General features: G+C 42.1%; 1 protein-coding gene across 3 annotated transcripts in view; it reads left to right on the forward strand.

Annotated features, from left to right (window-relative positions):
- LOC123772503 (venom phosphodiesterase) overlaps nt 1-17,159 on the forward strand; it is a 73,029-nt gene extending 55,870 nt beyond the window's left edge. For 2 of the 3 annotated variants that reach the window (XM_045765730.2, XM_045765731.2), the window contains 4 exons: nt 4,474-4,650; nt 5,262-5,493; nt 11,775-11,916; nt 16,765-17,159. In XM_045765730.2, the coding sequence (XP_045621686.2) occupies nt 4,474-4,650; nt 5,262-5,493; nt 11,775-11,916; nt 16,765-16,902 (689 nt within the window). In that variant the 3' untranslated portion in view covers nt 16,903-17,159. The remainder of the gene's footprint in view (nt 1-4,473; nt 4,651-5,261; nt 5,494-11,774; nt 11,917-16,764) is intronic. The other variant, XR_011228911.1, reaches the window with a different exon arrangement.
- Nucleotides 17,160-20,897: the final 3,738 nt, after the last annotated feature.

Here is a 20,897-nt window from a genome sequence, read left to right on the forward strand (position 1 = left end):
AACGCGCTCGTGTCGCGTCAGACTAGAAATAAAAATGAATTTTGGAGAATTGATTTTTTATTTACCTCCAACAGTGAAAAGAAATGTACGAAAGATTGAGAAAATTCGTGTTAGAATTATTAATCTTACTTTTTCGGTCATATTTAATAATATATGTCTACAGGAAAGACTGCTACCAAAATATACTAATATATATATATATATATATATAATGTCGTACCTAGTAGCCAGAACGCACTTCTCAGCCTTCTATGCAAGGCCCGATTTGCCTAATAAGCCAAGTTTTCATGAATTAATTGTTTTTCGACAACCTAACCTAACTTTTTCGGCTACCTAACCTAACCTATAAAGATAGGTTAGGTAGGGTTGGTTAGGTTCGGTCATATGTCTACGTTAATTTTAACTCCAATAAAAAAAAATTGACCTCATACATAATGAAATGGGTAGCTTTATCATTTGCCTAATAAGCCAAGTTTTCATGAATTAATATATTTTCTCTAATTTTTTTCTTATGAAATGATAAAGCTACCCATTTCATTATGTATGAGGTCAATTTTTTTTTATTGGAGTTAAAATTAACGTAGATATATGACCAAACCTAACCAACCCTACCTAACCTAACCTATCTTTAGAGGTTAGGTTAGGTGAGGTAGCCGAAAAAGTTAGGTTAGGTTGTCGAAAAACAATTAATTCAGGAAAACTTGGCTTATTAGGCAAATCGGGCCTTGCATAGTAGGCATAAAAGTGCGTTCTGGCTACTAGGTACGACATATATATATATATATATATATATATATATATATATATATATATATATATATATATATATATATATATATATATATATATATATATATATATACATACAATCTTTGGACAACACCCACCAGTGGGACTCGAACCCAGAAAGCACAACTACCTTCCAGTAGCTGGCATAACTAGTATGCTTTAACCCACTACGCCATCAGACCTTACAAAAGAAGTAGATAGTTCGAGATATATATATCTCGAACTATCTACTTCTTTTGTAAGGTCTGATGGCGTAGTGGGTTAAAGCATACTAGTTATGCCAGCTACTGGAAGGTAGTTGTGCTTTCTGGGTTCGAGTCCCACTGGTGGGTGTTGTCCAAAGATTGTTTATCTTCACTTGTGGTTTATGCAAGTATAGGCTTATAAGCTGGACACGAGTTCTCTCACATTGACAGTGGCTTGACGAAAAATGCAGACTGACCCCTCACTCATCTGGTGCCTTCGGGAGGTAGAGATGTTTGAGATATATATATCTCGAACTATCTACTTCTTTTGTAAGGTCTGATGGCGTAGTGGGTTAAAGCATACTAGTTATGCCAGCTACTGGAAGGTAGTTGTGCTTTCTGGGTTCGAGTCCCACTGGTGGGTGTTGTCCAAAGATTGTTTATCTTCACTTGTGGTTTATGCAAGTATAGGCTTATAAGCTGGACACGAGTTCTCTCACATTGACAGTGGCTTGACGAAAAATGCAGACTGACCCCTCACTCATCTGGTGCCTTCGGGAGGTAGAGATGTTTGAGATATATATATCTCGAACTATCTACTTCTTTTGTAAGGTCTGATGGCGTAGTGGGTTAAAGCATACTAGTTATGCCAGCTACTGGAAGGTAGTTGTGCTTTCTGGGTTCGAGTCCCACTGGTGGGTGTTGTCCAAAGATTGTTTATCTTCACTTGTGGTTTATGCAAGTATAGGCTTATATATATATATATATATATATATATATATATATATATATATATATATATATATATATATTGGTAGCAGTCTTTCTTGTAAACATATGTTGTTGAATATGACCGAAAAGGTAAGATTAATAATTCCAACACGAATCTTCTCAATATTTCTTATGTTTTTCTTCACTGTCGGTGGTAATAAAAATAACAATTCTCCGAAATTCATTTTTTTAATTTTCTAACGCCTGAACGCGTTTCGTAATTCGTATTACATTTTCAAAGACTTAATTTACACACAAATTTTTCGTACTTGTACTCTATTGGATGAGATGATATGGTACAAAAGTTTTGGGTGAGGTGACAAACACAAGACAGAACACGAAACAATGGGTATAAATTGGTTAAGTGAACATATGAATGGAAGTAACTGCAGAGGGCCTATTGGCCCATACCTCCTCTTGCTGCTTGCATATTGGTTCGGGGTCTTGAAGTAGGTAGAATATAGTTGTACATTAATTGGCTGTTGATTGCTGGTGTTGACTTTTTGATGTGTAGTGCCTCGCTGATGTCTAGCCGCCTGCTATCGCCGTACCTATCGATGATTTCTGTGTTTGCTAAGATTTCTCTGGTGATGGTCTGGTTGTGAGAAGAGATTATGTGTTCCTTGATGGCTCCCTGTTGCTTATGCATTGTTAGTCGTCTAGAAAGAGACGTTGTTGTCTTGCCTATATACTGAGTTCTTTGGGGCTTACAGTCCCCAAGTGGGCATTTAAAGGCATAGACGACTTTGGTTTCCTGCAAAGCGTTCTGCTTGATGTCTGGAGAGTTTTTCATGAGTAGATTGGCTGTTTTTTTTTTATTTTAAATAAATTATCATTGTATTTTCTGATTTTTGTCTGTAGGGATGACGTTCCTATCAACAATATCTTTCAGAACCCTTTCCTTCGTTTTATGAGCCGTCGAAGAGAAGTTCCTGTAAAATAGTCTAATTGGGGGTACAGGTGTTGAGTTGGTTGACTCTTCAGAAGTTGGTTGACTCTTCAGAAGTTGGTTGACTCTTCAGAAGGGATAAGAGCCTCGTTGAACGTAGAATCACTGTTTACCAACGTACCTGTGGATGAAACAATCGAGATGATAGCGGACAGAGTTCATCGTGATCCGGCCTGTACTCCTCTTGACATACCAGAAAACATTCTAAGGAAACTACTCCAAGCTTGTACTAAAGAGGCACCCTTCTTGAGCCCGGATGGGCACATGTATAAGCAAGTAGATGGGGTCGCCATGGGTTCTCCACTAGGTGTCCTGTTTGCGAACTTCTACATGGGTACCATCGAACAGAAGGTCTTAGTCGACATGAATGACTTAGTCCTGCAGACAATTGACGATTTACTATAAAACCAAAAAAACGGCCAACCTACTCATGAGAAACTCTCCAGACACAAAGTAGAACGCTTTAAAAGAGACCTACGTCGTCTATGCCTTCAAATGCCCTCTTGGGGACTGTAAGCCTCAAAGAACTCAGTATATAGGCAAGACAACAACATCTCTTTCCAGGCGATTAACGATGCATAAGCAACAGGGCTCCATTAAGGAACATATAATCTCTTCCCACAACCAGACCATCACCAGAGAAGTCTTAACAACACAGAAATCATCGATAGACACAGCGATAGCAGGCGGCTTGACATCTGCGAAGCACTACACATCAAGAAGTCAACACCAGCAATTAACAGTCAATTAATGCACAACTATATTCTACCCACTTCAAGACTCCGCTCCAATATAGAAGCATCAAGAAATATGGGCCAATAGGCCCTTTGCAGTTACTTCCATTCTTCCCTTTAATTTACCCAATTTATACCCATTGCACCGTGTTCTGTCTTGTGTTGAAAGTTTGCTCTATCTTGTGTTGAAAGTTTTGTTCACCTCATCCAAAACTGTCGTAACATATCACCTCACCCAAATGCGAGTATATAAGGTGAAAGCTGTTTAAATGATAGCATAGTAGAACTCTGTTTAGTGTTTGCAGGTTATAGTTGTGTGTGTGTAAACTAAAGTCTTTGAAAATGTAATAAGTTATTACGAAATGCATTCAAGTGTTGCGTCAGACTAGAAATAAAAATGAATTTTGGAGAAGTGATTTTTCAATTACCATCGACAGTGAAAAGAAACATAAGAAATATTAAGAAAATTCGTGTTAGAATTATTAATCTTACTTTTTCGGTCATATTTAATTATATATATATATATATATATATATATATATTATATATTATATATATATATATATTATATATTATATATATATACATATATATATATATATATATATATATATTATATATATATATATATTATATATATATATATATATATATATATATATATATATATATATTATATATATATTATATATATTATATATATATATATATATATATATATATATATATATATATATATATATATATATAATATTGCAAACGACAATAAACTTGGAAATATCATATCATTCACTTGCACTATTGAGACTTGGAATTCAAGGTGGTCGTGAGTTCGAGGCTCCAATGGTGCAGGTGAATACAATGTTAGTTCCAGGTTTGCAGTTGACATGACTGCAGCGCAGATCACCTCATACTAACAAGTTGTGGCAGGCTTTTTTAGTTTGAATATCAAACGTAGTTGGGCAGATTGTTGGTTGTTGTGGTTGCGTGTTTGTGGTGTCCACTGGAGGGGAAAATGATGTCGCTGGTAATATTGTCCGGACAGGTTACAGTGAGGCGCTGAAGGTACCGCTGTGGACAAGTTTGACGGTGCAGGAGGCGCCGGTGGAGACGCCCGAGGCCCCCTGGTCCAGCGACCCCCGCCTGCCTCCTGACCACGCTGCCACCTGCGACGACTACCTCACCCTAGACAACCTCACCATGACGCCCCTCTTCCCTCCCAGTAAGTCACCCCACATCCCCCAAACTACCTTTGAGTATATGGTTAGGACTGGACTTGTATCTCAACGACTAATAGTTTAAAATCTTTACATAAAATACACAAATACATAAGTGTGGTTTTTTTATCATTTCCATTGTTCTCGCCATACTCCTGCATGGATATCGCGCTGTTAGTCTGGGAATTTTATATTATGCCTGTGATTTAGTCTTGCGTATTAGCCTCCTTTTCCGTGGATATTTCCTCAAACCACTAATGTATTTTCAATAATAGTATTTCTCCCCTCTTGCCCTGTTTCTTCGCTCTGATCTGATCATTTGTTAGCCTCACTCAGTGATCACTCGGCCTCACTCACTAGATCCCTCGGTGAGCCCTTATCAGCACACCACACCCTGCCCCGCCATCTTCCGTCACCGACGCGTCACAACATACACGCAAAGTATTGTCTCTTGGTACCCGAGAAATCTTGCCTTACAAACACCGTAGTTGTTCCGGATCAAACACAACACAAATAGACAAAAACAGAATCCTGACCTGTCCTTATACCAGATTTGTTCTATTATTATCTAGTTTACATGTTCGGTTTTTCCTTCATGGAGGTTTTTCCCTCTCAGGTATGGCAGGGCATGCGGGGAGCTCCCATGCCAGCAACACCAGCTGGCAACACCTGCCGTACCTGGTAAGCAACGCCGTGGCCATGAGCCCCCAGCTGGCGGAGAGGTGGTGGCAGCTGGTGGGGGAGATGATACCCAGGTGGTTCCACAGTCGAGGCCCCATCAACGTGGTGCTGGGCCCGGTGTTCCAGGCTAATGACCACGCCCTCAGCGACCCCCGCCACACCTTCAGGTACTACGAGCCTTAAGGGCTGCGTACGACACAGTTACGAGCTCACTATAGCCCGTGCTACATGGACATTTTTCATTCTGAGTAGCTAAAGCTAAAGAAATAACGACACAGACGCTACTGCTCACAGGATGAGTATGGGGTGCACAATCTATCTATCAAACAGATCAGAGTACTAGAGTGATTAGCGCTGCCAGTTAAGCATGTGTAAAATATTTGTTACATGTGTGTTACCGTAGAACGTATGTTATAGGTACTTTACCTACAGTATTTACCTGAGGGCCACTAACTAGTCAACCCGTCCTCTTAAAAATATCGTCAGTTTTGGCTCGTATGCGCACTATGGCCAAATTTGGACGTAATTTGAAATGAAATCGACTCACAAAAGTGACGTATTGTTCCGTTTTCTGTTTGAGTCGTCCGGCTTACTCGGCAAGCTTAGAAAAGGAAACTTTCAATTAACGTTTTTCATAACGTTTTGAAACTTTATGAGAATTTCCTGCCCACCTAACCTATCAGAGGACCCTTAACTTACTGTTGTTGAAAAAAAAATCCCAAATTTATTTTCATTTTTTTTTCATTTTCAAATTACGTCCATATTCGGCCATACGGGCAAACGGCCAAAAGCGACGTTTTTGTACCGAAAGTGGTTCAGGGAATGTACTAGAGCGCCGGGAAGGACATATGCTGAGATTGCTAGAGAACTGGAGAGGAAATTGTTAAAGTGGCTGGAGGCTGAGGAAACAGAAACAGCAGAAGAAATCAAACGGCTGATGGCAATAGAGAAGTTCATGTCTGTACTCCACCCGGAACTGAGAGGTAGAGTAAAGGAAGCAGGCATAAGAGTTGTGAGCAGCAGCTGCTCGAGCGGACATGTTGGAGGAGGCGTTAGACTCTCTGAGGGAGAGTCGACCCAGGTGACCAACCCAACAGGATGTTTCGACCGCTCGTGAAGGAGCCGTGGAGAGGGTAAAAAGTGGTATGGACCAGGTGTGTCGTACCACTCAAGTAACAAAACCCAAGCCCAGATAAGCATGCGAGAGCCTGTAAAGAAGTATCCGAATAGCAGTACAGGTAAGAGCTACAGTGCACGCAGCTCGACCAGAGAATACGTGTCTGGGAGTTCTGCGGGGACCCAGAACTCGGCGACGCCGGGAAGCATCGTCCAGATGACTGAGAGAGGTCTACCCAGCGTGGGACCATGTTACAACTGTGGTATGAAAGGACACTATGGCCAGGAATGTGATAAACACCAGAAGACTGTAGGACTGATGTTGGAAGAAGAGAGGGTGCTTACCCATACTCATTATAATGGTCCCAATGTGACCGGTTGGGAGATAAAGCTGGGTGAGCATCCCTTCGTTTTCGTTGGAACTGTGAAGTTTGGGGAGTTAGACCCTGTGGAAATTGCAGTGCTTTGTGATACGGTTGCTGACTTGAGTATGGTAGCCAGGGATATTCTTCCCAAGGATTTTGATGAGTCACCTGTGGGAGTAGTGAGACTACACACTGTAGGGGAGGAACTGAGGTTACCACTTCATGAGGTGCAGCTGATCGCTGACTATGGAGTCGAGAAGGCAAGCGTTGCTGTAGTCCCTAGGTTACCCCTAAAGCATGTACAGATGGTGCTGGGTAACAACATAGGTGAAGGTAGCATACAACCCGATTGGGCCAGGAATGCCTATGTGTCAGGGAGTGATGTAACCATGTCAGGTGAGGTGCCAGACGACTCGGACAGTAATGAGGACGACCGCACCGTTGATAACGTCGCCAGGGAGGACGACAAGGGTGAGAGTGCAGAGAAGTCGTCGGAGGTCGTGGAGAACCCCGACGAGGACCTGCGACTAAGCCTAATGAAGCATGTGGAGTAGTGGCGAGGAGCAGCAGTACAGGCGCCTGGGGCGATGGAAGTGCTGCAGACCGCACTCCCTCCACCTGAAAGTGTAAGCAAGGTAAGCTCAGTGGGTGAGGGAGCGGCTGTGAGGGGCAGCGTGGAGGAGCTACGACGCTCGCCAGCTAGGTAAATTGTGATTGGGGTAAGGAGAACCACCGTGGCGATGTGAGCTACAATGAAGTGTGTGACCCCGACCACGGATCTAGAAAGATGTCTACAGGGAAGAAATTTTCGTGGAGGAATGAGGATGTTCGTCGAGAGCAGCAGAATGGATGGTATTGGAATGGTGATAGAAAGAAAGCCGAGAAGAAGTATACCGAAGATAGGGGCCAGCCTAGCAGGAGGGGCGCTGGGTCAACTCTAAAGCCTAGTGTGGAATAAAGGAAGTTGCTGGATGAAGGACAGGTTACGGGTGTCGCTGTGGGAAGGCAATGCACATACAGCAGAAGAGCGAAGAGGAGAATAGACTGGTGAGGAGAATAGCATGAGAGGAAGCAAGGAGCACCTGTAGAACACAGTGGAGGTGCAAGAGTACCTCAGGGTGCACGACGTAGTGAAGGCCCTACAGGCACTAAATCTTATAGGTGTAACGAGTCACTGGAGCATACTTAGGGACGCAGGAGGAGGAGGACCCCTTATAGGTGTTCTTTAAACACCCACCTCACCCGGTCCTATGCAAGATGGAGGAATGATGTGAGTGACTGGCGAGGTGGTATGAGCCAAGTCACTAACTGGAGGAGAGGCACATCAGGAATGGAGGGAGCAAGGACACTGGTTGTCCTCTCCAATGCTTTTCATTCAATATGACTTATTTTAAGGGGAGGGGAATGTTACGGTGCCCCATCCTACTTCTTCCCTAATCCAGCAGTAAGAGTCATACCTCACGTCCTGCACGTTCTCTGAGGTGCAGGGAATCTTTTGATATATGTGACGGGTAACGAGTGATCGTTTGGATGTAAATTAATAATTTTACTTTTGGCCTTACAAGGGATGGGGGCTTACGCCCTATAGGTTTGCAAGATGGTGACGCGGCAGCAGAGTTCCCGCCAACGGACTCAAGCGCCAGCCGCTTGGTGATTGGCCAGGTCGGGTCACGTGACGGAATTGACCAATGGGGCAGCACCCCCCAGGGCGTGACGCTAGCCGCGAGTGCCGGCGGATCCCAGAGTTTCACGGGCCGTCGTTCAGTGCAGACGTGCGTCATGTGAGCTCTCCAGTTTGGAGGTCAAGGAACCTCCCCCAGTGGATTTAAGCAGTCTCAATCCTACTACGGACTTTGGAGAAGATTAGTGGACTCCCGGGGAGCACTAGGAACCGTAACAATAACAGGTTAATTAACCCTCCTGACTAATCCCAGAGTTAGTCAGCTTGTTAAGGGTTTACATCCTGTTTAGGATCTGTAATTCATCCTCGGGGGGGGGGGGGGGGGGGACCGCAATATAAGCTTAATATATATGTATACAGTGGCTACCTGTCCCCCGATACAATGAATTATTATGAACATTGAACCATTATCTAATCTAAACGCTATAGATATGTCAGTTACAAGCCACATTGGCTGCTGCGCTTCTTCAGTATAAGCTCAAGGGAGTCTTCACTATACAGACACACACGGGTGGGGGGGGGGGGGAGAGGTGCTGTGAAAACAACCCGGCCACACGGGGGGGGGGGGGGAGCAGCGGTGCTGTGAAAACAACCCGGCCTCTAGACTAACACCGCATTTTGGCGTATAAACTCTTACCTTTATCCCAGTGTCTGGGATTCAATTCCCCCTTACACATTATAATACAAATAATTTGTGCATAGCTATCTGAGAGTAATCCTGCACTTTAGTGGACGAGCAGGGCCCATCATCTGGGTAGGAGGCCCCCCAGTGCCCATCATCTGGGTAGGAGGCCCCCAGTGTCCATCATCTGGGTAGGAAGCCCCCCAGTGCCCATCATCTGGGTAGGAGGCCCCCCCAGTGCCCATCATCTGGGTAGGAGGCCCCCCAGTGCCCATCATCTGGGTAGGAGGCCCCCCCCAGTGCCCATCATCTGGGTAGGAGGCCCCCCCCAGTGCCCATCATCTGGGGAGGAGCCCCCCCCCCCCCCCAGTGCCCATCATCTGTTTAGGATGCCCCCCCCCCCAGTGCCCATCATCTGGGTAGGAGGCCCCCAGTGCCCATCATCTGGGTAGGAGGCCCCCAGTGCCCATCATCTGGGTAGGAGGCCCCCAGTGCCCATCATCTGGCTAGGGGTCCCAGTGCATTGCTTTGCCCAGGGCCTACAAAGCTGTTAAGACGGCCCTACATATTATACAATTGGTAAGAAGTTTTAGGAGAAACTGGAGGATCATCTGAGTTATGAATCCTTATTCATTATCAAACATTAAAATTGATGGTAGACTGCAGCACTGTGCCATGTGGATACAAGTCCTCGGGGCGCTGTGCTACTAGGATTCATGATGACTATTTCATTCACTTGTACTGTATGGGTCTCGAACCCTGGACCCCAGTTGTGTGAGGCCAACGCTCTATGGACTTGGCTATGGGCAGCCTTAAGGAGGAAAGGTTAGGTGAATGGAATGTTTATTTCCACGGAAGTGTGGCTGGCAATTTTCATGATGAATAGTTATCACTGTCGTGCCTGTACAATGCTTGTTGCATCAGTCAAATTTATACTGTTTTGTTACAATGTACGTAGCCATTTTACATGCTGATGGTGAGTCAGTGACGTTGCCAAAGATATGATGACCAAACTACACATCAGACCATGGAGAAACGGCGACGTTTCGGTCCCTCCTGGCTATTATCAAGTCGTGTGTGCTTACCTATTTTACATTTATTGATCAGCTTAAGAACCTGCCAGAAACGCTATGCGTGTTAGTGGCTTTGCAAGAACGTAACAATCAAACCCAGATATATGGACCTTCACAGTTTACCTTCTTGTAAACTGAAGGTGAAGGATGTATGTACCTTCTTGTGTACAAATAAATAACATTAATACAATAAATTATAATATGTACATATAATGAAACAACAGCAACGCTCAGATAGTCTGCATTATAAAACATGGCACACCCATACGGCAACATTTAACATGTCACCAAGCCTTAGCCTAGCTTAGGTAAGCGTTCATAATTCAGACGATCCCCGGATACTTCTCAATGAGCATATCATGTCCAAATAATATTTACTAATATGCAAAGAGCCACAAAGTGGTAGAGTTGCAAGTTCGACGGGTATAAAAGTCATATTCTTACCTGTTATCCAATAAAAAAAATAACATTGTGTAGCCTGACCTAAAACGTCCAAAATGTCTTATAAAAAAGTCCAAAAGAGCAGGAGCGAGTTTTCAAACTGGCCTGATATTCTCGCTTATAATACACTTGATCACTTAATACAGGAATCTCACTGAAGCACATTAATAATAGCATCACTGTAAACATCTTGGGGACAAGCACATGGTTCATCTTATACGGTTTCCCAGAGTATAGATCTCTACACCAACTACTGACCTTCCCTTATATGCAACCCACAACATTTGTCTAACTCCCGTGTTCCTATTTACTACTAAGTGAAGAACGAAAGTATTAAATGAAAGGAAACGTTGGCCAAACGTCATGTGCGGGAATCAAACCCAGGACCTCTCGGCAGTGACCCGACGTTTAGACATACATGGTATTCCTAAAGAACAGTTATTGTTAGTAGACTTACGTCAAAGTTAAGAGGATGTAACTTGTCTGGTGGTATGATGTGTACTTGTCTCTGGTTGATCTTCACACCCGCGCGCAGAATACATGCAGTATTTAGTACTATGCATGCAGTATAGTCTACCAGTAAACTGGCAGGTGAGCCTTAATTAGTCGTAAACTAAGATTATTGTCAAGGTATAACTGTTTTCTGGCGTATTTTGGGGGTTTAATTAAGATAGTTTGAGGTATTCACGTTTTCTTTGATAAGTCCTAGGGCCAAGGTTGTCTTTTTATGTCCAATTTTAAAGGATAATCGAGCATTTCAGAATGTCACATTTCCCATGTTTGTAAATGAATTTCACAAACCAAACCCATCTTAACCAATTATAGGAAGTACAGTAAAGCACTAACTACATAATGCATTTTGAAGTGATTACCACGAAGGTACATATCTGAGGAAGCGTTGTATTTATGTACATATGTAGTATTGTGTTTCACTCTACACAAGGTGTTTATGAGAAGATTGAGTGTTGGGGCAGCGGAATCATCACCAAACACAATATTACATGTATCTCCAAACATGTATGTATACATTATAAAAGTAGTCAGTTACCACAAGTGCCACAGCCAGGCACTTGTTAATGGCAGTGTCAGACATGTAGTATATGTAACCTTTCACATTCCTTCACTAATTGGTTGTTATTGTTGAGCTCAGGGGACCAGCAGTGCCGTCTTACATGTTCGCAATAGTGACCCGCTGCAGTGACCCTGTGACCCAGCTTGACCTCTGCCCCCTCCAGAGATTGGACGCCCTCGCCTTCATCTTCCCACAGTCTCAGCCAGTCCCCAACTGTCTGGTAAGGTCATCCACAGTCTCAGCCAGTCCCCAACTGTCTGGTAAGGTCATCCACAGTCTCAGCCAGTCCCCAACTGTCTGGTAAGGTCATCCACAGTCTCAGCCAGTCCCCAACTGTCTGGTAAGGTCATCCACAGTCTCAGCCAGTCCCCAACTGTCTGGTAAGGTCATCCACAGTCTCAGCCAGACCCCAACTGTCTGGTAAGGTCATCCACAGTCTCAGCCAGACCCCAACTGTCTGGTAAGGTCATCCACAGTCTCAGCCAGTCCCCAACTGTCTGGTAAGGTCGTCCACAGTCTCAGCCAGTCCCCAACTGTCTGGTAAGGTCATCCACAGTCTCAGCCAGTCCCCAACTGTCTGGTAAGGTCATCTACAGTCTCAGCCAGTCCCCAACTGTCTGGTAAGGTCATCCACAGTCTCAGCCAGTCCCCAACTGTCTGGTAAGGTCATCCACAGTCTCAGCCAGTCCCCAACTGTCTGGTAAGGTCACTGCCAGACCCCGACTATCTGGTAAGGTCACTACCAGTCCCCGACTATCTGGTAAGGTCACTACCAGTCCCTGACTATCTGGTAAGGTCACTACCAGTTCCCGACTATCTGGTAAGGTCACTACCAGTCCCCGACTATCTGGTATGGTCACTACCAGTCCCCGACTATCTGGTAAGGTCACTACCAGTCCCTGACTATCTGGTAAGGTCACTACCAGTCCCCGACTATCTGGTAAGGTCACTACCAGTCCCCAACTATCTGGTAAGGTCACCCTTCCATAGTCACACTCATACCTTTAACGTCAGTTACTTAATTATGTTGTCCTTCCACATGGCGTCGGGTCGCGTGTTGAGGCGGCCCGTTCTCCCGAGCGGTCGCCAACGTCACTTAACTGTGGTATTAATTGCCAGAGCCTAACCCACCCGAGGACCCACCAATAGAAAACGGGACATGACGTCAATTTCGCGAGCCGCTGATATTTTTAGTACATCAGTTTTTTTGTTTGGGCCTTGGGAAAATTATACGTCCAAATGCGATATACTGTTTGGGAGAACAGGTTGTTAACCAATCCTCCACCTGCAGTCTTAAGCTGCTACAGATGCGTGTCACACAGTGTGGGTGTGCCACAGGAAAGGCTGCGGGAAATGCACCTTACGACACTGGAAGACAGAAGAGTAAGGGGGGACATGATCACAACCTACAAAATCCTCAGGGGAATCGACCGGGTAAACAAGGATGAACTATTCAACACTGGTGGGACGCGAACAAGGGGACACAGGTGGAAGCTGAGTACCCAAATGAGCCACAGAGACGTTAGAAAGAACTTTTTCAGTGTCAGAGTAGTTAGTAAATGGAATGCATTAGGCAGTGATGTGGTGGAGGCTGACTCCATACACAGTTTCAAATGTAGATATGATAGAGCCCAATAGGCTCAGGAATCTGTACACCAGTTGATTGACGGTTGAGAGGCGGGACCAAAGAGCCAGAGCTCAACCCCCGCAAGCACAATTAGGTGAGTACAGTGTGGGTGTGCCACAGTGTGGGTGTGCCACAGTGTAGGCGTGCCACAGTGTAGCTGTGACACAGTATAGGTGTGCCATGGGTTTCCGCCGCTCTCGTGAAGAGTACATCGCCTTTTGAAATATAAAGCCAAAAATTGATGTATTAAAAATGAAAGCGGCTCGCGAAATTGACGTGATGTCCCGTTTTCTGTTCATGGGTCCTCGGGTTGGTTAGATTCGGCCAATTAATACCACAGTTTAGTGACGTTGGGGAGCGCTCTGGAGAACGGGCTGGCAAATTAGTGTGCCTACACCACCTGCCTCTCGTGCTCCATATTGAATTTACTCAACTAATTTATATTATATTTTTTTAACTAGTAATAAAGCTTACCATAAAAGATTAGGGTGAAGGTGTGTTTAAATATAGAAAACTAGTAAAACTTATTTTATTTGAACTTACTGAGAGAAAAATATCTAGATTAATATCTCACTTTTGTATTTATTGTCAATGAGCTCTCAGACTGCTCTTTGCCAATCCAAGGTTATACTCAATTTCTCCTTTAAAGGCAAATTCTTTGGCTAACTCATCAGCTCTATCATGCATTCGGAGGCCAACACGAGATGGAGTCCACATGAAATGGACTCTGTTACCATCATTAATAATTGTGTTGTATTTGTGTCTAGCTTCAGACACGAGCATGTTACAGTTATGTCTTATAGAGTTAGGAGCATTTAAGGATGATAAAGAGTCACTTACAATTAATGTATCAAGTTTGGAGACTTGTACACATTTCAGTGCAAGAAGCAAGGCAAATAGTTCGGTCTGAAGGGTAGAGGCCCAGTTGTTTAGACGGACTCCCCACTCAAAATATAAGCCATCGCCCATTGTCAGGACAACTGCACTTCCAGCTGTACCCGTGGTGCGGTTTTGGGATTCATTAGTGTATATGATTTGAGAGAGAGAGAATGCTCTGTGGGCAGAGCATCAATATGGCTTAAGGCGTTGAACTTTGCCTCAACACGAAGCTTGGGCTGATATCTAATTTGCAAGATGAACTTAGGTACTTTTTGGTTTTATTTTTGAATGAGGCAAAAGTTGGACAGCTTTTCAATTCGTTAGGGAGTGAATTCCATAGACTAGGTCCCTTTATTTGCATAGTGTTTACACAGATTAAGTTTGACCCTGGGGATATCAAAGATATATTTATTTCTGGTGTGGTGATTATGGATTCTATTGCATCTGTCCAGGAAGAGTTTCAGAACAGTGTTGGCATTTAAGAACAAGGTTTTGTAAATGTAAATGGCACAAGAGAATGTGTGGAGTGAGTTTGTTTAGCATGTTTAAGGATTTAAACAGGGGGGGGGTTGCTGAGTGTTGTCTGAAAGCATATTTTTGCTGGGTGGTGATGGGCTTGAGGTAGTTTGCAGTGGCTGAACCCCATGCACAGCTACCATATGTAAGATAGGGATAGATTAGCGCGTAGTATAGTAAAAGGAGAGCAGAGTTTGAAACATAATATCTGATTTTAGAGAGTATACCAACTGTTTTTTATACTTGGCTATGTGTTGTATGTGGGTGCTGAAGGTGAGTCTCTTGTCTATGTATAGACCTACCTACCTTGAGGTGCTTCTGGGGCTTAGCGTCCCCGCGGCCCGGTCGTTGACCAGGCCTCCTGGTTGTAACTTTCAAATGCCAAGGAACTTTCCATAATTTTTTTGCTGGTGTTGACATTGTCTATCTGATGCTGAATTGCATTTGTTGATTTGCTTCCAAATAAGATGTAGTAGGTCTTTTTTATGTTTAGTGTAAGTTTGTTGGTTGACATCCATAAGTGGATTTTTTTAATTCATTATTTAGAACATTATTTAATGTGTGTGGGTTGTGGTCTGAGTAGATGAGGTTAGTATAGTCAGCAAATAATATAGGTTTAAAAATGTTAGTCATTAGGTAGATCATTGATGCATATTAGAAATAGGAGAGGTCCTAGGATGCTGCCCTGTGGCACTCCTGCGGTTAATGGTAGGGTGGGAGAGGAGAGGTTATATCATTGATGGCTACATATTGGTGTCTGTCACTAAGATAGGAGCGGATATAGTTCAGGGCAAGGGCTCGGATTCCATAATGGTGGAGTTTAAGTAAGAGGTAGTTATGGTTAACAGTATCAAATCCCATTCTCAGGTCAATGAAGAGTCCAATTGGAAACTCATTTTTGTCAAGGGCTGAGTAGATTATATCAAGCAGACTAATAATTGCATCGCTGGTACTCTTTTTGGAAGCGGAAGCCAAACTGACAGGGGCTTAGTATGTTGAATTTTACGAGGTAGGAGTAGAGCTGTTCGTAAATAATTTTTTCAAATATTTTGGATAATATGGGTAGATTTGATGTTGGTATGTAATTGTTTGTCTGCCGAATTGCCTCCTTTATGATCTGGCGTTACTCTTGCTTTTTTAAGGATATCAGGGAAGATATGACACTAGAGATTTGTTTAACAGCAGAGCTATGGATGGCGCAAGGGCATGGGCGGCACTATTATATACCATTTCACTAATGTTCCCAGCTTTGGTTTTTAGTGAGTGAATGACCTCGGGCTGACTGGTGAAAGGAGAAGAGAGTTTGGGTCAATGCATGAAAGATATGTGGTAACATGTGTCTAAGTCTATGGGATTTTTCTGACAAGGTTATCACCAACTGATGAAAAGAAGCTATTAAATTCAGTTGCCGTTTCTAAATCTGTTGGAAGTGTATAACCATCCTTGGAGAGTTTTATCTGCATGAGTGTTGTTTAGTTCCTAGGATGTTAGAGATGGCTTTCCATGTGCTTTTCATGTTGCCTTTTGCTTCTCTGAATCTACTCTCATACTAGGAACGTTTTGCTTTTCTTATACTGGTAAGCATTGATAAGTACCTCTTAACTACTTCCTTTATATAATTTATTAATCTTTCTGTAAATAATTTCAAGATCTTGAGTTAAGTAATCAGTTTACTGTGAATATTTTAGTGGTGATGGCCGGCCAAGGGCAGTTAAGCTGTTCTTGCACCGAGCTGTAAGTGTTGTCAACCCGAACTCACTCAAGTGGAAACGTGTTAGGACGCTTGCATTTTGACTTTATTTATACTTATTATGTCCGTTCTTGTATATCAACAAACTGTAATAGTTACACAAACTAAAATATTTATTTACTTATGTAATTGATTATCTGAACTTATATATATAAGAGAGCTTCACAAATTTATAGAATATTGTACTTAACGAACATTTCTCTAAGTTTGAAACATCTGCCTCACCGACCAGTTGACACATACCTCCACCTCTTGTATTTATTTTTTTTAATTGGCTGTCATTGTTGTGTCCCCAGGGTGGTAGCCGTTACGCACTGTTGTACAGCGCCAAGGTGCGGGACGTGGAGCTGGCCACCGGGTTGACCTTCTACCCTGACCTGACCTCCAGGGACCGCCTCAGGCTCGTCCTCAGGGTCCACTCTGACCTGTGGTAGTCACCACCTCCGCTGCCTCTCAGTGCTGTCCGGAGTCCAGGGGCCGGATTCGGGCAGTAGTTGTAAACTATACATAAATGGTTGTTAATCTGTGTTATTAAATGTACAAATAACAGTGACTTGTCGTTTGGGAGATATCGGTGCATTAATATTTGTGTACATATGATAGATATTTTTAGATGTTTAATGTAAAATGTGATTTAATTACATTAAGAAGCCATATTTTATTCCCGATTAATAAAAAATCTGAAATATAAGCAAGAATATTTTTATTACAATTATTATTAAGCGATCTCTTAACATTGTCTTGTCACATCACATACATGGTAAACATCACATTTATGACATGCAGTAACATGACGGCTTCCTTAACTTACATTGTCCATACTAAGAAGTCACATATTACATTGTTCCTTACTAAATGCAACCTGTCCTCGGGCCAGGCTTGTTAAAACAGCGGCCTTTTCCCAAGACGCATTCATCAGTTTTAACCTACTTCGTATTAAAAATACGTTTAGTATCGTATGTAAATTAATATTACTCATTAAAGTTCAATGTATTGTTAGGCATAGGTTAAGTGTTTAAGTTCTGTTAGCGATTATTTGTGTTTGAAGCAACCCATCCTCAGACCAAGTTCATTCCATCCAGCGGTCGACCCCAAAGACGCATTCATAAATTTTATCATGTTTATTCAAAATAGGAATTTTGTCATATTACATATTAGCATATTTAGGCATTGGTTAGGTTAGGTGTTTAGGTTTGTTGGCGATTATTTGCATATATATTACGTGGATGAAGCATTTATAGCGTTGTGGTTCGAACAAAATTCGTCATTGAAGCACTTGTTCCAGAGCTTTTCGAACGTCATCAGTTGTGTCGTGTGTAACAGCCCGTCCTCCAAACAAAGACCCAAAAGTGATTCCATGCACCCGCCAAACCCCCTGTTTATGAATGAAAATGGTTTACAAACGCATCCCGTCCTCGACTCAAGTCCAGTACATCCAGTGGTCGACCCCACAGAGGCATTCATAAATTTTTACATGCTGTTCATTCAAAACAGGAATTTTCTCAAGTATAGATTATTATAATATATTAGCATATTGTACATATATAGGCATAGGATAGATTATGTTAGGTGTTTAGTTTCTGTTGGCGATTATTTGTATTTGTAGTACGTGGGTGAAGCATACCCGTTCTCACACTAGGTTGTTTAAAGCAGTGGCTGTCCTCCCCAGATGCATTCATCAATTTTAACATGTGTATTAAAAATTGTTTTGTTCTCATATATGTTAATATTCTTATACAGTACATAAAAATTGTATGTATAGTTTGGCGTAGGTTCGGTTAGGTGTTTAGGTTCTGTTGGTAATTATTTTTATTTGAAGTACGTGGGTGAAGTATTTATAGAATTGTGGTTCGAACAGAGGACGTGAGCGAAGCACTTGTTCCGGAAGTGTTCGGACGTCACCAGTTGTGAGTCATGTATAAACCGCTTTTTATTCATAAACCAGCCCGTCCTCCAAACAAAGATCCAAAAGTGATTCCATGCACCCGCCAAACCCCCTGTTTATGAATGAAAAGCGGTTTACACACGACTCACAACTGCTGACATTCGAACTTATCCGGAACAAGTGCTTCACTGACGAATTTTGTTCGAATCACAACACTATAAATGCTTCACCCACGTACTACAAATATAAATAATCGCCAACAGAACCTAAACACCTAACCTATCCTATGCCTATATATACACAATATGCTAATATATTATAATATTAATTTATACTTGCGAAAATTCCCGTTTTGAATGAACACCATGTTAAAATTTATGAATGCGTCTGTGGGGTTGACCGCTGGATGTAATGGACTTGAGTCGAGGACGGGTTGCATCACGGCCCGGGTCCCAACATGCAAAACACAGGTAGGACTCGTCGCCCCTAAATCAACCCAACAACACAGGTAGGACAAATTGTTCTCCTTTTGAATACTTTCATTATTTTCTTTTAAGACAATTAACCCATGAATAGGATATTTTGCATATATAAAAACGAACACAGTATTATATACGGTGAAGAAAATTTAATCACAGTGGACCACAATCACAACGAGCAACCTACAAAGCTCACTGAAATTTATTGGTACTCGGTAATAGTGACATGCTGTGAACCATTAGGTGACAGCCTAATGAAACGTATTGTCAAACATATCTTAAAAATTAGTGATAACAACAAAATAGACATTCAGGTAGCTGAGCTTCCAATCTACAGAGTAAAGAAATTTATATGTAGAGGGGTTATATGTAGAGGGTTATTATATTAGAGGGTTATATGTAGAGGGCGAACTGCGTGATACTTGCACAGCCCCGCTTACTTTCTTGGACAAAATTTCACCTGATTGGGTTTGGATCAATGCCGCTACTTCCACAACCTAGAATCATATATACCGAGTTCAGTTCAGTGTTTCAGATGTAAAGAATTTAACCACACTTGAAAACGATGCACAAAAGATGAAATGTGGCAATTATTCGGAATCCCATTGCACAAAAGTACATATTTCAGACACCCTCAAATGTTCAAGCCGTGATGGTGATCATGACATAGTATCAAAAAATGTTCTTCCTACACAACAGCAAAACCACCAGTAAGACTCACACTGATATGCAATAGAATAATGCACTGTTACAACACGACACAGTCCTTAACCAATCGCCCAAAAACTAACTTCACACATGCCAAACTGACTATCCTACTGCTTCTTGACTGTTTTTAGTTAAAGTATGTTTGGAGAAATGGAGTTTTTTATTGTTGTTATTATTATTCTCTACCACAGACGTGGCCACACATTTACAATGCTTACCAACATATATACATTTTCTTCTGTCCTCCATGGACAAGGTGAGAGATTTGTCAAACATACAGTTCAGGGATTTATTGAACAATCAACCACAGAAGGTGATTGTAGTGCTTTTAAAATGCTAGGCTAAGCTACATACGTAAAAACATAGATACACAGATTTATGTATGCTACATAAAGTGTTCGATGTGTCTTTTACATAGTGTCATTAATGTGCATTTACAAAGGCGAAACGTAACTGTGATCAGCTTCCACATATACTTTATACACACATATATACATACATACATTTGTCTCTTTTACTCTGACAGGGTGAGATAGCTGATAGACTAGTGTGCAATTAAGAACTTAACCACTGAAGGTGATTAAGATGCTTTTACAAGCTCAGGTTATATAGTTACATCACATACATTGTATAATTGATACATTACATGGTCAATCTAGGGTACAAATCCAATATATCAAGTGTTCCAGTACTCATATAGTAATTACAGAGTTCAGCATACCTCAGCCCAGGAGGGGCTTTCTACATTTTTATGGAACATTCTACAATATAATGTTCAAGAGAGTGCATGTTTTCTCTTTCACAAAGTTAACACATTGTGTACTCGACATTTGGGGTTTGAGAAAGCTGCCAGATACGTCTATATCCCAGGCGTATTCTGGCAACTATAACATCATATTGCCGAGTTCTTGCTCTATTAGTCCCATATGTGAATGTCTCCTCACGATATCTATTATAATATTTAATGCTACAACTTTCAGGTCTTTGTGAATTTGTTAGGTCTATGAGATCTTCATTAGATATTTGAGTATTCTCTTTGTCACTGCTAATGAAACACCCATATCAATTTCTACCACTGGTTTTCTATAGGCTGTCTTTGCAAGCATATCAACAGTGTCATGCCTTGAGATGTCAACATGTGATGGTATCCATAGGAATTTAATTTCAAATCTGTTTTCTTTAGCAGCTAAAACGAATATCACTGACTATTTTGTAGGTGTTACTACTATGTGCGTTCAATGCCAGGAGTGCACTCTGCGAGTCACAGTATATAAGTCCACTGCTTTGTCTTTTAAAAATTCAGTGGCAAGGTATATGCCTGCAAATTCGGTTTGAGTTGTACTTGCCCAGTCATTGA

Source organism: Procambarus clarkii, chromosome 17 (genome assembly GCF_040958095.1).
Source record: "Procambarus clarkii isolate CNS0578487 chromosome 17, FALCON_Pclarkii_2.0, whole genome shotgun sequence".
Taxonomy (NCBI): domain Eukaryota; kingdom Metazoa; phylum Arthropoda; class Malacostraca; order Decapoda; family Cambaridae; genus Procambarus; species Procambarus clarkii.